This window comes from Xiphias gladius, unplaced genomic scaffold (assembly GCF_016859285.1).
Source record: "Xiphias gladius isolate SHS-SW01 ecotype Sanya breed wild unplaced genomic scaffold, ASM1685928v1 HiC_scaffold_1478, whole genome shotgun sequence".
Taxonomy (NCBI): domain Eukaryota; kingdom Metazoa; phylum Chordata; class Actinopteri; order Istiophoriformes; family Xiphiidae; genus Xiphias; species Xiphias gladius.
The window spans coordinates 84,473-99,974 of NW_024401808.1; the positions used below are offsets into that span (position 1 = coordinate 84,473).

General features: G+C 38.1%; 1 protein-coding gene across 1 annotated transcript in view; it reads left to right on the forward strand.

Moving 5' to 3' along the window:
• The window catches only part of zanl (zonadhesin, like), a 63,430-nt gene extending 51,843 nt beyond the window's left edge, over nucleotides 1–11,587 (forward strand). Inside the window, exons 31-48 of the mRNA XM_040123152.1 lie at nucleotides 241–449; nucleotides 657–801; nucleotides 1,028–1,125; nucleotides 1,297–1,443; nucleotides 1,572–1,736; nucleotides 1,939–2,066; nucleotides 3,436–3,707; nucleotides 3,794–4,002; nucleotides 5,173–5,314; nucleotides 5,536–5,783; nucleotides 5,861–5,990; nucleotides 6,090–6,291; nucleotides 7,676–7,837; nucleotides 8,948–9,078; nucleotides 9,826–10,028; nucleotides 10,142–10,277; nucleotides 10,989–11,126; nucleotides 11,490–11,587. Of these exons, the coding sequence (XP_039979086.1) occupies nucleotides 241–449; nucleotides 657–801; nucleotides 1,028–1,125; nucleotides 1,297–1,443; nucleotides 1,572–1,736; nucleotides 1,939–2,066; nucleotides 3,436–3,707; nucleotides 3,794–4,002; nucleotides 5,173–5,314; nucleotides 5,536–5,783; nucleotides 5,861–5,990; nucleotides 6,090–6,291; nucleotides 7,676–7,837; nucleotides 8,948–9,078; nucleotides 9,826–10,028; nucleotides 10,142–10,277; nucleotides 10,989–11,126; nucleotides 11,490–11,587 (2,963 nt within the window). The remainder of the gene's footprint in view (nucleotides 1–240; nucleotides 450–656; nucleotides 802–1,027; nucleotides 1,126–1,296; nucleotides 1,444–1,571; nucleotides 1,737–1,938; nucleotides 2,067–3,435; nucleotides 3,708–3,793; nucleotides 4,003–5,172; nucleotides 5,315–5,535; nucleotides 5,784–5,860; nucleotides 5,991–6,089; nucleotides 6,292–7,675; nucleotides 7,838–8,947; nucleotides 9,079–9,825; nucleotides 10,029–10,141; nucleotides 10,278–10,988; nucleotides 11,127–11,489) is intronic.
• Nucleotides 11,588–15,502: the final 3,915 nt, after the last annotated feature.

Here is a 15,502-nt window from a genome sequence, read left to right on the forward strand (position 1 = left end):
AAATGTTCAAATTCTGAGTTCAGGGCCTTTACTGGTTCAAAAAGGAGAAATGACTAATATTACTATTTGCACACACTGAAGAGAGAAAAAACTGAAAACTATCAATTGCAGCTTTACATTTGAAGAAATATATATAGCACGTCCACCATTTTGGTTTAGAGATTGATGAAAGCTCTAATGCTGTGTAATACACAAAATATCCTGCAAACATTCCTTTTTAAAATGTCTTCCTCCCTCCAGCTCTGAAGTGCCCCCCAGGTAGTCAGTACACCCCATGTGGCCACGCTTGTCCACAGCCCAGCTGTCAGGACCCTGCGGGCCCTGGTGGCTCCTGCAACCAGCCCTGTGTTGAGGGATGCATCTGTAACCCCGGTCTTGTCCTCAGTGGAGACAAATGTGTCCCTCTCAGTGAGTGTGGATGTATTGATGGAAATGGAGAGTACAGGCCGGTAGGTGTGCTCGGTTGGAACACTCAGCGGGATTGATTTTCCTTTTCTTGGGTTTTGTTGCAAGAAAATTTGTTTGAACATCTGCTAATGGTGTGTGTGAACACACTAATGGTGTGTGTGTGTGTGTGTGTGTGTGTGTGTGTGTGTGTGTGTGTGTGTGTGTGTGTGTGTGTGTGTGTGTGTGTGTGAATGTGTGGGTGGGTGTAGATGGGAGACACTTGGTTCACAGAAATCGACTGCTCAGAGTACTGTAAGTGTAATGGCAACCACAACATCACCTGTGAGCCCTGGCAGTGCAGCCCCGCACAGGAGTGTAAAGTGGTAGAAGGAGTACTGGACTGTCACTCTACAGGTAAACTTAACAACAGACTGGATGACCAAATATTCACTACATTAATATTTTAAGAATAATCATGAACTAATCATTTTCCATACACCCAGATGAAGGAATTATTCTGGTTTACTGTAATTTGAGTCTCATTTTTGTAGTTTTGTTCATCCTCTCTACTTGAGCCAATTATTGATGAAATCACCAAACACATTTTTTACATTTCACTGAGCCTCATTTCCCTCTTCAGGTAAAGGAGTGTGTCACGTGGCTGGAGATCCTCATTACTACACCTTTGACAGTGTGATGCACACATTCATGGGCACCTGCACTTACACGCTAGTGGAGGTGTGAGATGAATTTACCTGTATTTCACAGTTCTTTTTCAACTTGATACACATTTGTCATGTTTGTGCCACTGTCTGGTTTGCCTGCTAAGCCTGTTATAAATCATTCTTAAACTAGGAGTCACAAAAAATAAAACTAAAACATTTTAAATCATTTTTCTGAATACTCTAGGTGTGTAACACCACTAAGGTAACTCCCTTTAAGATAGTGGCTAAAAACGAGGAGCGAGGTCAGCCGGAGGCGTCCTATGTTCGCTCTGTCAAAGTCTACCTGCCTCATGATACTGTGGTTGAACTGCAGAAGAGCCGCAGAATTCTGGTAAGGAATGGTTTTTTTTCAGGCTTAATGAATATTGGGCCATAACTGCATAAAACAGTAATTTGATACAACATAGTGAAATGATCAGCGGCTGACTGATGTCTGTGTTTCTCTCTGTCTTGTCTCAGCTGAATGGACGACGGGTGCGAACCCCAGTTTCCACTAACTTGGCCAGAGCCAAGGTGATAACCAGTGGATCCTACAGTCTGCTGGACACAAACTTTGGTCTGCAGGTGAAGTTTGACGGAGTCCATCACCTTGAGATAACTGTTCCCGGAGAATACTTCAATAAGGTAGGAAGATGTCAGATCAGCCTTATTGTCTTATTGTTCCTCCACTCAATTTCTCAGTGTCAAGTCAGACAATCAAACGCAAAAGGTTTCACCATTGGTATCATTCTAATTGTAGTTGCTTTTTTTTTTTTTACTGGATTATGAATGCTACAAGATGCAAGCTTGTCACGGTCCACTGTATTTCTACTTCCTTCCTCTCCAGCTGTGTGGCATGTGTGGGAATTACAACCACAACTCCTCTGATGACAACCTGATGCCCAACAAGAAACCAGCCAAGGATGTGATTGAACTGGGCAACAGCTGGAAATCAGATGGCGACAGTGATCTTGGGTCAGTTGATTACAAACATTACACATGGTTTACTATGATTATGGTAGTCTGAGGGCTTATCTACTAAAACTCAGTATTGAGTTCCTCTGATAGTACAACTGACATTTTCTAGTCAGTAAGGTTTTTAATAAATTCTATGAAAGTTGTTTATATATTACATATCATTGTATTCAATTTGAACATTTACAGTTTTTGTGCAAGTGGTAGTATCAAAAAAGATGCTGGTGCACAATAAGGGGTCAAAAAATTATACACACAGCATACTGTAGCTGCGGGAACATGTTTCGAGTGGAGTTGCTGTTCTCTTGACCACTATTCTAAAATATTAGATTAACTTATTGCACTATATATCACCAAAAATAGCAGTACTGTATGACGTAAGGTTAGCCAAATAATACAATGTAATGAAAATGACACAGTTAAAGAAGGAACTTTACTGTTTCCAGGGTAGTACCAAAATTCCTGCTGTTAGTTGAAAACTACATTTGAATTTGAGTGTTTTGTGTTCAAATACTATGCTAAATCAGTACACAAATATTAAAGGAACCCATCAGGAAAGCCATTGTTGCTCATAATAACAATTAAAAACATCAGAACACGGGGATAGTGAGTGTTACAGACAAAAAAACAATCATGCAAAATACAAATTTATCCTACCTCAGCTTCCTGTGGTGCACCCATATTTCCCACAGCTTGGACACTTTGCATATATTTTGAGATAAGTGAGCTGCCTACATAATCAGTGTGCTCGAGTATTTGTGATATGTTTTGACTTGCTGACCGATTTCAACTGAGTTGAACTGAAATCTAATATAAGATAATTAACAATAATAATGAAAATGAAGCTTCAGGATATCATGGTACATGGTTGGTTCACATTGTTTGACAATTTTCCTCTTTTAACAGCTAACACAGTCTTTACCAATATGGTAAATCATTTTGTATCTCTTTTTTGTCAATTTGTGTCTCTTTGTGGTTGTTTTTTCTCAATTTGGGATTGTTTTCTCATTCTGGTAATTTTGTGTTTGAGCTTTATACCTTTCAAACAAGAAATATTACCAGTGCCTGGATCAGAATCTGGGCCTGTACCAGTAGGTTCATTTGGTAAGCCATCCATGGTTTTATGGAATTCACAACATACTGACGATTAAGAGGGGTCTAAAGATAGTGTACTGCAGTTGCAATAAATAGGACTGAACAACAGTAATCTTACCTATCTTATCCAATTGGATCACAGGCAGATGGAGTTAAAAAAAAAAAATGTCATTTAAAATACCATGAGTTCATACATCAGCTAAGTCACTCAGATGCAACACTGTAACATCCCAGAGCCTGATTAAACCACTAATCCAAACATTCTCCTTTCTAGCTGTCAGCCAGATACTCGTCCAGACATCCACCCCAACTGCACTGCAGAAGAAGAGAAGCTATTCGAGGCTCAGTGTAACGAGGTCATCCTCTCCAACCGCTTCAAGCCCTGCCACTCTCTGGTGCTCCCCGAAGCTTTTCTGGGTAATTGCATCTACGACATGTGTGAGTATGACGGCATGCAGGTGACGCTCTGTGACAACATGGAGGCATACGCTCAGGCCTGTCAGAGCGCCGGGGTCACCATCAGCTGGAGGAATAATACCTTCTGTCGTAAGTTACTATAATCGAATCAACAGTTTAAGATAAAAGATTCTAGTTTTACTCTTTTCATACATAATTCTCTTACCTCCCTGTAGCCTTGCCCTGCCCTCCTAACAGCCACTACTCAGACTGTACCGCCCCCTGCCCCCCAACCTGCTCTGACCTCTTCCCCATCTTCTGCCACCTCCCTCCTACCACCTGTGTGGAGGGCTGCCAATGTGACGCCAGATATGTGCTCAGTGACAACAAGTGTGTTCCCCTGGACAAATGTGGCTGTCTGGACTCAGACGGAGAGTACCATGATGTGAGTCCATACTGCTGATAGTTCTACACAGGAACAACCTGAATACTAAAATCAGAAACACATGCAGGTTATAAGAATTAAAGTTGCAGATGGAGTTTTTTTTATGGTACAGATCTTAGTAGAGAACCAGACAAAAGGTAGGTACCAGTGGTTTCCAGTCTGCATTCAGCTCCCACTGAAGTTACCAAAAATAAATCTGAGATTCCACAAAATAATTACAGAAATAAGAAAGAAAAAAAGATAATACTTATTTTTTCAAATTGCTTAATCTCTATATAATTTCCCACTAATTTTCCTAGGCTTTTTCCAGAAAAGAACAATAAAATTCTGAGCTAATTATGGGGAAAATAAGCATTTCCTGGAAAGAAACACTTCCTTTAAACTCCAGTAAATGTTCATTATTATTTATTTATTGTTTGAAACTTTATTTTCTATGTATGTTAAATTTTGTGTTTGACTGTTGAAAAATTTTACATTTTCGCATTTTCAACTGATCTGCTTAGTACCAAATTACATAGTTCTTTCCAGAAAGCTGCTTCTTAGTCAGGTATTACAGACAAGTAAAATAAAGCCAAAAAAAAAAAAATCAGTCACACAAAATTATAGTGACATTTTTCTGAATCTTTTTCTTAGGATACTTTCGACTCTTCAGGTTTTTAAAAATCCTTCAAATTAAACAATCCCAAAGGGATAATTTTCACACTCCGGCCATAATCTGTGATGAGTCTAAAAATTAGACATTGCTTAATTTGTGAGTTCTCAAACCAAATTCACGTATAAAATAGGGGAAAAGAACAAAGGTCTGCGTGTGCCCAGCCTGTTTCAAATAATGGCATTATATAATTTGCAGTATATAATGCAGTTATGATAAATGTCATGGAGTCACTATATGCTTCTATTGCAGTATTACAGTTGCCACTTCCAGAGTTATTTTAAGTGTAGTGCCGAGTAGCATGGGCACAATGTCTTAGCACCAACAGCTGAAGCTCCCTGCAGTCAGGTGTAAAAAAGAAACAGGCAAGTGTTCCGCAAACATAACATGTCCTTAAGAATGAAAGGAAAGATTGTCACACTTAACAATAAATCATTGTATTCGAAATCATTAATTTAAATTTCAACTGACAATGACACCGAATAGCCTAAATGTTGTGTGTTTATGTGCACGTGTAGGTGGGAGACTCATGGCTGACAGATAAATGTGCTGGCTCATGTATCTGTAACCTTGGTGGAAAAATCACATGTAAGGACCACAGCTGTAATAACTCAGTGTGTGCACTGGACAAATATGGAGACCTCTACTGCAAACCCACCAGTGAGTCCACCACTCTGAGACACTACATCTGTCATATTACAGCATGTTCAACTGCTAGGCAGTGTACAGTTTGGAGACTTTAAACTTTAAAAATGTAAATGAAAAATTAGTCCAATACTTAATGGAAAAGAAGTGTAAATATCCTGCTACAGAGTACATTTTTGTGTTCTTTTGATCTTATCCCTTTTTAATCATTCCAATTAACTTATCATCCTCTTTAGAGTTTGACAAGTGCAGCATTTCTGGGGATCCTCATTACCGAACATTTGATGGTTTTACCCATCACTTCCAGGGTCCCTACACCTACGTCCTGACTCAGGGCCACAACCTGCTGACCTCCCTATCCCCCTTGGTGGTTAGGGGAAGGAACATCAGACGTGGGGGGAATAAGAGGGTGTCATTCTTGGATCAGATATACATTGATGTTTACAGTGTCAATGTTCGCTTCCTGCAGAAGAAGACGGTCCTGGTCAGTAGTTTGTCTTCGTGTGGTGTCTTTGTCACCATTTATTTTTTGCTGTTGCTTGAAGTTGCTTCCTCCTCTAGGTGAATGGGGAGCGTGTTGCACCTCCTCTCAGTCCAGTTGATGGTTTGACCATCACGATGAACTCCAGGCAGGTCCAGCTCACCACTGACTTTGGACTCACTGTGCGCTTTGATGGAAACAGTCGTGGAGGTAAAAGAACAAGAAACATCTTCCCTCTCTAACTGAGCCTTTCTTTGGCTTGTTTGTGAATCCATTCATTTCCCTCCCTTCTCTCTGTTTATGTATCAGAGATCATATTGCCCAGCACCTATAAGAACTCTGTCAGAGGGTTATGTGGAAACTACGATGGCATTGTCAGAAATGAGTACATGAAGCCAGATGGGCTGGTGGTCAGGGACCTCAACACGTTTGGAGAAAGTTGGAGGGTCAGTGACCGACAGGCTGATGGACTGAAGATCTACGACCTTCTTCACGTAATCCATGCCCATAGGTAGGACCACTGCCTTAGCTGTAAATACAGTTTCTATACATTTTGAAATTGGTTCAAAGTGGGGCTTGATTAGTAACATTCATGAGTGTGGAGATTTATTCTTGACCTTGGAAACACTTAAAAGAAACATCTAAAGTATTCTGAACTCAAAGTTTTAATTATTACTTTTGTCCAAATCTTTCGAATCGCAGCTTTCTTCAGTCTGTGACCTAATGAATTTTGGTTACATGATGACATGTGGCAATTTATCAGAAAATAACATTTGTCTTTACTTATGATTTATTATTATGACACTTGAGCAACTTCCTTCACTGAAGAGGACTTCAGGATATGTTTGAAAGCTTTGGAAATAACTAACAAGTGAACTTTGATTTTAGAATATTTTACTACAGATTAGGGTCTATATGTAGGGGATCATGAATATCCACAGCAGTTTAATGAAATAAAACTATTTGTGTTAGAGATTGTGATAGAACAAAAATCAGAGATTGTGATAGAACAAAAATCAGAGGGTTCCCACAATCACTGTATCATCACTGTGTTGTATAATCTTGGGACCTTAGATTTTCCCTTTCAGATTCATGGCAATCTGGTATGCAGTTGTTGAGTGTTCTTGTTCTGTACATAAACTTTATGCCCTGGACAAATCTATTGGGCTGACTGACTTAGCTATTGGTAAATTCCACTGCTCAGAGCACTTGTATAATTGTTTTTTATCCACATGTACATCCCACTGATACTTACTACTTGTGACTTCTCACTAAAATATCTTCCTTGAAAATTTGGTGAACATGGTGTTGTCAACATTAACAATATAATGACTTCCTCATTTCTCCATATGGCTAATGTTGAGCAGAAAGAGTAGCGGTGCTCATAGATTAGTTTCTCTCAAATGCCCCTCCATTATTGTTGTGTTTTGTTTAAAGTCTGTTTCTGATCTGACCCAACATCCTGACATACTGCCCTGACCTTGCATGGGTTTATTTTCCTCTAATTGACACATAATTTTAGTGGTCACAAACTAGTGCCGGATATGCAAATTATTCATCATGCAAACACGCAGTCAAGAGCAAGTACATAAGTCCTCCATCAGTGTAAAAAAGGTCCCAGGTTCTACTATTTTTACACTGTTCCTTTGCTGGCTCTTTCGTTTATTATTTTATCCATCGGGAATTCTTGACAGTCAAACATCATTGGGTGTGATAACATCTTAATATTCCATTCTGGCATTTATAAAAAAAATTCTGACCAACAGACTGGCACTTTGCATTGTTTCAAATTGCTTTTTTTAAACCTCCTCCATCTCAGTTATAATTAAACATCAGTTTAGACACAGCAGTTTTATCAAAGCTCTGTTTCCTCTGTCCTTTCCATCTGTCTCCAGGCAAGTGGTGGAGACTGATCCAGACTCAGGATTTGAGACATCAGACTGCTCTCAGTCTCAGCTCAATGATTATAACAGCGTGACTCAGTGTGGAGCACTGTCTGATTCCAAGGGACCGTTTGCCGCCTGCCATGCCACCCTACCAGCCAAAATCTACCAGGAGTGAGTAGTGTGCGTGTGTATGGGAGTTCACTACTGGTCAAAAGTTTTAGAACACCTTCATTTTTCCAGATGTTATTTAAATTTACATAATTCAATGTCTCAGTGTTTCTGAAATTAAAGCTTAGAAAAAATAAAAACAATGAATCATGTAATCTTCTCATGGAACTAAATTTAATCAAACTTTTTGACTCATCCAGCAGCCAAACACAGTCATGGCATTCTTTTTACAATGGAAATGAAATACTCTTCAAAAAAGTTCATCCCAACACTGTTGTAAAAATTCCCACAAATGTGTTGCACTTGCAGGTTGCTATGCTTTCACTTTCTGTCCCGTTCATCCCAAATGACGTTGATGGGAGTTAAATCTGGGAACTGTGCTGGTCTTCCATCATTTGAAGCCTACTGTCTAGTTCTTTTCTTCTAATGTTTCAGGTCATTATCTTGCTGTAGGATGAACCCCTGACCAACCAGTCTGTCTTCCATTGTTACCTGCCTTTTTCTCACCATTCCGATTGCAATATACAGTACTACTTCATGCAGTACAGTTTGGCCTAATAATGCATCAGAGAGTGTAGTAAAACAGTTTGTTCCAACACTGTCTTTGTGCAGACAGAGGGTTTGTAAGTAATCAACAAAAGTTGGGGCACCTGTTGGAAATGTTTGAATTAACTTTCAAGTGTTTAATTTACTTCCATTGCTGCAGGAAAGCTGTAAATATAATAAATATAATAATATGTAAATATAATAATATAATATAATATAAATATAATTTTCTAATCCTGGAAAAAGTCCTGTATTATATGAAATTTACAAGATTTTTTAGTTTTTGTTGACCTAAACCTTTTTTTTTTTTTTTTTTTTACCTTGGGCAGTTTAACATTAACATTTTTACCATTTAAGGATATTCACTGGACTTGACCTGCTGAAATTTCAATAAAAACTGGAAAAATGGGGTTGTTCCAAAACTTTTGACCATTAGTGTATGTAGAACTCTCCTCTGGACAGAGTTACAGTGCTGTTTTAATTTGTGCATTTACAATATAACACTTGATACACTTCACACCTCTCCTCCAAATTTTCCAAAATGGTCTGTGTGTGTGTTTCCCTCAGTGACTGTTTGTTTGACCTGTGTGCTGAGCGTGGCAGTGCAATGCTGCGTTGTGCCAGTTATGAAGCGTATGCTGCAGCCTGTCAAGAGGCTGGAGTCAAACTGGTATCCTGGAGACAGCAGCTGGACTGTGGTAGGATGCTGAACATACACAACAAGTCACACTGCATTCACATTAGGTGGGAAGAACCACAGTGGAGAGATTTTCAGTAAAGGCAGCATGTTAGAATGAGTAGTGTTCTTGTTTTAGCCCATTTACCTCAAATCATAAATACTGCCATTTTTGCTGACTGTTTAGGAATCATTTCTGTACTGTATGAAAATCAGTTTGAAGACTGCGGTGGTAATGCAGTTTAAGTAAAGATATACTTTAACAGTCTACATTACATTTTGTCAAAGTAGGGTTTTGGGTTAGGGTTATTATGAGAATAATAATAATGTCACTTTGACCAAATTGAATGTGGATTCTGTTTACTGTGATGAATTACACAATTCAAGCAAGTTTCAAGAGCCTTCTTATAAATTTTCATATTGTATACAAAGGAATGATAACCAATGGAATTTTAGAACCTAAAGAAAAAACATTCACATTTCAAGGACACTACCGTAATTTTCAGAATTTGCAAATTTGCAAAATGTGTCAAATATAAAAGATATAAAGGAAATGGGCTAAAACAAGCAAAACCACTAATATGGTCAAAGTAATCTAGAGCTCAAAGTAAATGTACCCTTAATCTCATTCCACTCTTCCACCACTTTTTGTGGCCTTGGAAACTACAACTAGCTTGTTAAAACTACCTTCAAAGTCAACTGTATAAATTCAAATTACCAGCCATTATCCATATCACACAGTTTTGTGACTTCTCTCTCTCTCTCCCAGTCCTTTCCTGTGATGCCAACAGCACCTACTCCTCCTGTATGTCACCTTGCCCAGCCTCCTGCGCCAACCTGGCAGCACCCTCTGAATGTGACACTGCTACTTGTGTGGAGGGGTGCCAGTGTGCCGGAGGCTTTGTCATGAGTGAGGGAATGTGTGTGCCGTACACACAGTGTGGCTGCACCTTCCTCAACAGATACTACCCTGTAAGAGGCCTTATTAAACAGTTAAAGCACTGACTGTGTGTATGTGTGTGTCATTGTGTGATGATGTGATCTAATTTCATCCTCCCTTTCTTCTCTCTCCCTCCATCCTGCAGCTGAAGGAGATGTTTGTGACTGAGGACTGTTCTCAGTCCTGTGAATGCACCAGCACCGGCGCCGTGTGCCAACCAAAGACCTGCCAGGATGGTTACATGTGCACCATCTATGACTTCAAACGTGACTGCTACAGAGGTGTGTGTGTGTGTGTATGTGTGTGTGTGTTTGTGCTTCTATGGAAAGAGCTCTCCACAATTATAATTCATTCATCATTTACTCAATATCATTTCAGTGTAAATTCACAGTCCAAGTTTATCCACCATGTCGGCCTCCTCATAAAAGTGAAATTGAGAGGAATGATGACAAACTGAGTGTCATCTCTTAGAACTCATCAAATAATAAAATGTACACTGTTTTAGCAAATGTCTGTGAATGAAATATTTCCTGAGTACAAAAATAGTACAAAAATATGTAAAACTCAACTATTTCATTTTGGAACTAATATGGTCATATTTAGAGATACTGAGAGGAAGATGTATTGACAAAAAAGCACGGGGAAAATGTGTGCTGCAACATTAATTCAATTTGCACTTGCAATCTATTTGTAAATAGCACCTAATTTACTGAGAAAACTGTGCTATCTGAACCTAATCTGCAAAAGAAACCTGATTTTCTGTAGCCTTAGCTACCTAGTTAGCTCGTCTTATGTACTGTAAGAATGACTTCACTGATTACCTTCCTACAGTACATAACACAAATGTGTGAAAATTAGTAAAAACCTCTACAGCAAAGGGAAACATGTTAAAACTGTTTTTTTTTTTCATAAATGTTAGAACAATGATTGTGAGAGAAACAAATTAAATCAAATTGTCAAAAAAATCAGTAATATTTTGTTTCGTGTTGCAGCAAGTCCCTGCCTCAGTTACCCCTGTCTGAATGGAGGAACATGTAAGGAAGCCAGCAACAACACATACACCTGTCAGTGTGCAGAGGGCTTCAAGGGCAGAAACTGTGAGGTGGAGATGACACAGAGTGGAGGACTAGGTATGGCCTGCTCAAACATCTGTTTCACTCTTCAGGGAATTAAAAAGCTAAAATAAAAAAGCTTGCACCTTTCCTCAACTGATGCTATTTACAAACTTATGACTAGAGTCTTTAGTATTTACATGACAGGCGGACATCTATATTCTGCATAACTAATTAGCAAGATAGCTCTGATTGAAGGCAAAACATTCATTCTATACCTGCAGATCAACAGAATGCAGAAGCATTTTCTGCCAGGAAAAGAAAATATTCATGAAAAGTTTGGAATAATAAAAAAGTACTCATTGTAGTGAGATACTGTCCCAAAATTTTGATAAAAAGATTCAAAGTTTGTTTTTTTAATGCAATTGTTGTTTGTTACAGAAACGAAGTGGATTATCATGATTGTGGTTCTAGTCTCAGTCACTGTCATCATCATTGTGACCACCATTGTGTGTGTTTGCAGACACAAAGCCAAGTGAGTCTCAACTGCTTCTGTGGTGTACAAACATTTGATATGGTCGTGTGTCTGTGTGTGTGTGTGTGTGTGTGTGTGTGTGTGTGTGTGTGTGTGTGTGTGTGTGTGTGTGTGTGTGTGTGTGTGTGTGTGTGTGTGTGTGTGTGTGTGTGTGGACTGCTGACTGACATTTGCTGAATTAATATACATATACAGTATAGACAAATTTTTTGTTCTTCAAACTGAATACTACATTAAAGTGCCTAGTCTCAGCTTTAATTTGAGTAGGTTTTCAAAATAGAAAGATCTCTGTGGGAGATATAGCCCTTTAAACATATAGTGCCCAAATTTTAGGGGTTCAAAAGTAATTGGACACTTGGCTACAACATTTTACATCGGCAGCTGTGTGTCATTTGAGCACGAAATAGTGTACACATGGCTCAGAGTTGATAGATTGAGGTGGAGTTGTATGTCAACATGAGGGGTGAAGAGGTGACCATGCAAGCGACAAAGATAAAAATAAGACTATAAACTGCAAAAATTAAATCAGAGAGATATCAAAGGTAGCCACAATCAACAGTTACATTCTAAAAAAGCATTTTACTATTGATGGAAGCAACAGGTTCAATGCAGAGGTATAAAGGAGCATTTTGTGTGCTAAGATTCAGTCAAATGCCTCCAAACTCATTAGAAGACCTTTCATAATTCAGCAGGACAACAATCCTAAACATACGGCCAAAGCAACCACAGAGCATTCCTGGGTGAAGAGGTAAAATATCCTCAACTGGCCAAGTCAATCCCCTGGTACTAGTCTGATTGAGCAGCATTCCACTTGGTGAAGAACAGACTAAGGGCAGCGAGACCCCACAATAAGCAGCTCTGGGAGAGCATCACCAGGGAAGATTCAAAGTGTGTGCTGATGTCTATGGTTCAAAGACTTCACATAGTAATTGACTGTAAAGGATTTTACACAAAATATTAAATATGATGATTTTTTTCTTAAATTTGTCTCATCCAATTACTTTTGAACCCCAAAACTTTGGGCATTGTGTGTTTAAATGGCTATATCTCCCACACAGCTCTTCCTATATTGATGTAAACCCTGTTAATAATGTTCATCTTTAAGTCTCTCACCTTGGTTTTTCTCTCCACAGGAAAAAGAAGTGTGAGGAGAAAAAACTCAGCATGAAATCTACAAGTAAGAATTATCCCTAATAATATTATAGAAATAAGCTTAAGTTGACTAAATAAGACAAAACTCACATGAAATTTTGATCTCAGGACTAAGACTACATTTAGCGTTGGCTTACAAACTTAATACTACCTCAAATAGGTAATCTACCAGAGTGCACATTTAGTCAATTTTATGTCTTTTTTACAATTTTCTCGTCAAAAGCTGAGCAGAGCGTGGTTTGTAAACTATATCTTTGCAAAGGAATTTCCTTGAAAGAACTCAGATTTAGTCTGCGTTGAATGCTTGTAGACAGATTTCACATGTGAGCAAAAACATAAAGAATCAGTGTCATAGCTTCTTGTAAGTCCTGATGGTGATTATTCGTGCAGCTCTAATATATATCATGTTTTTCTATTTTAGGTGTTCCATTTACTAACATAAATGAACAAAGAAATAACAAAGCGACTACTATGTGATGAAAAACTGTTCAACCTGTTTAGTGTTTACCTTAATGTAACACCTGCTATATGACACAAACATGCACCATCTGTTCTGAAGCTTATTCAGTAGGTCTGCGAAGAAAAATAAAACTTTGCATGAAATGAAGGAAGTAGTTTTTGTCTCATGAAAGGTGTGAATATTATAGATATCGTGCACATGTCCATGTGTTGCTTTCTTAATTTATCCTTTTGAAGATGTAATTTTACTCAGATGTGTGTTTAATTAACAGAAAGTGTGTGCTTTATTAATGTAATAAGTATTTTTGGAATTAAATGTGTGATGAAAAAAAGAAAATGTGTGTTTGTCCTTTTTGTTGTTTTTATTTTTACACATAATGGGGATTTTTAGGCACGCTTGCCATGAATTTGGGTACAGACAGTCATGTTCCCCGCAGGATGAAGTCTGATGATCCCAACTTGTCATCTACCAGGCCAAAATTTAGATTGTCCGATACCAAATACTTGAAAAGGAGAGTAGAGGGACTGCTACAACCTGCAAGGCAGGGATCATATGTCAGACAGACACAGCCAAAGGTGTCAGTAAGTTACTTTTCTATAAACATTTTAGCAATGAGCAATAATGTAGTATATCTGTGTTTTTTGTATCTTAACACTGTCACTCTAATGTACTCAGTTAAAAAAAATGTAAACTGGTAAAGTGATGCATTTGCAATAAGATTTCATTCTGCAATTGGTGTTTCACTCACAATTCAATTTACTGTGAGACAGATGTAAACCCCATTTGAAGAGTACATCATAGTCCCCAAAAAAAAGAGCCACACGTGGGTCCAGCTTAATGTCCCTGTGTAATATGATAGTGAGCTGTTGATATAATAATATCCAATCTCTCACAACTCAACAAAGTATGACACAAAGCTGCATTTTCCTGGGCTGCATTTTATCTTCTAAATGAATGTGTTTGTCAGCGAATCTTTCATTCTCTTTTCCAAGTTTTTAACTCTTACTATGATCTTTTTCCTGTTTCTTCTGCAAGTTAAATAGTCATAACATGACTGTTTATCAATCAAAATATTTTTGAAAATGTGTTCTGCCAAATTCTCTATTACTACTGAGCATTGTCCGTTTTGAGAATATTTTTACAATTTTTTCTTTTTTTTCTTTAGCTAACTCTGTTAATATTTGTAAAAACATGATGAAAGATGAAGATGAAATAGTTTTTTAAAACACTCAAATTCATCAAATAATCCATTCTTACCAAAACCACCAACAGCACAGGTACCAGCTTCCAACTGATAATGGAGAGGTCTTGGATTTACTCCAATATGTTTATGACAGTGCAGCCAACTTTTAATTGTATTGGTTACAATATTTTGTTTTCATTTGTAATCTCTGCCAAATCTTTCAATTAGCCTATGTGCATCAGATATTTCAAAGAAGCTGGAAGTACAATGTTTTGTTGTGTAGATAATGAACTGTCCATCAGAACAACTGTGCAAAATGGCATTTTGACCTCCACCGTGTTTTCATTGAGATAAGACCTTTGTGGCATCACATATGATGTTCAAAGCTACTTTAGTTGAAGTTGAAGCAGTCCCTTGAGAGTCGAAATAATTCTGAAACTAAAGACTTTCCCATCAGCCTCACAGAGCCACTGTGGACTAAGTCTTGTTTTTACAGAAGTATGTGGAATGAAATGTATGCAGCTGAAATGATTGAAATGAATGAACATCAAAGACCAACACATTATCCAGCAAAACTTTGTCACTAAAGTAGGTAGAAAAACAGTACATCCCAAAACATACAGATGGGTGACAAATTAAGGGAAAAATCTGAAAAATTATTGGAGAAACAGGATGACAATGCCACCATCCATAGAGCATGATGGTAAACTGAAGGTTTTGATGAGAATGAAAATGATGTGAATCATATGCTATGGCCTTCGAAGTCACCAGATTTCAACCCAGTTGAACACCTATGGGAGATTTTGGACTGACTTGTTAGACGACACGCTTCATCACCATCATCAAAACACCAAATGAGGGAATATCTTTTGGAAGATTGGTGTTCCATCCCTCCTGCAGAGTTCCAGAGATTTGGAGAACCTATACTGAGGAGCATTGAAGCTGTTCTGGCAGCCCAACACCTTACTGAGACACTTTATGTTGGTTTTTCCTTTATTTTGTCACCCGTATGTTACACTGGAAAGTTCAACAATAATCTTCCAGACACACTGATATAACTAAAAACATTTAAGCCATAAGGTTCAATATAAAAGAATGAAATTAAAAGGCACATTCAGATTTTA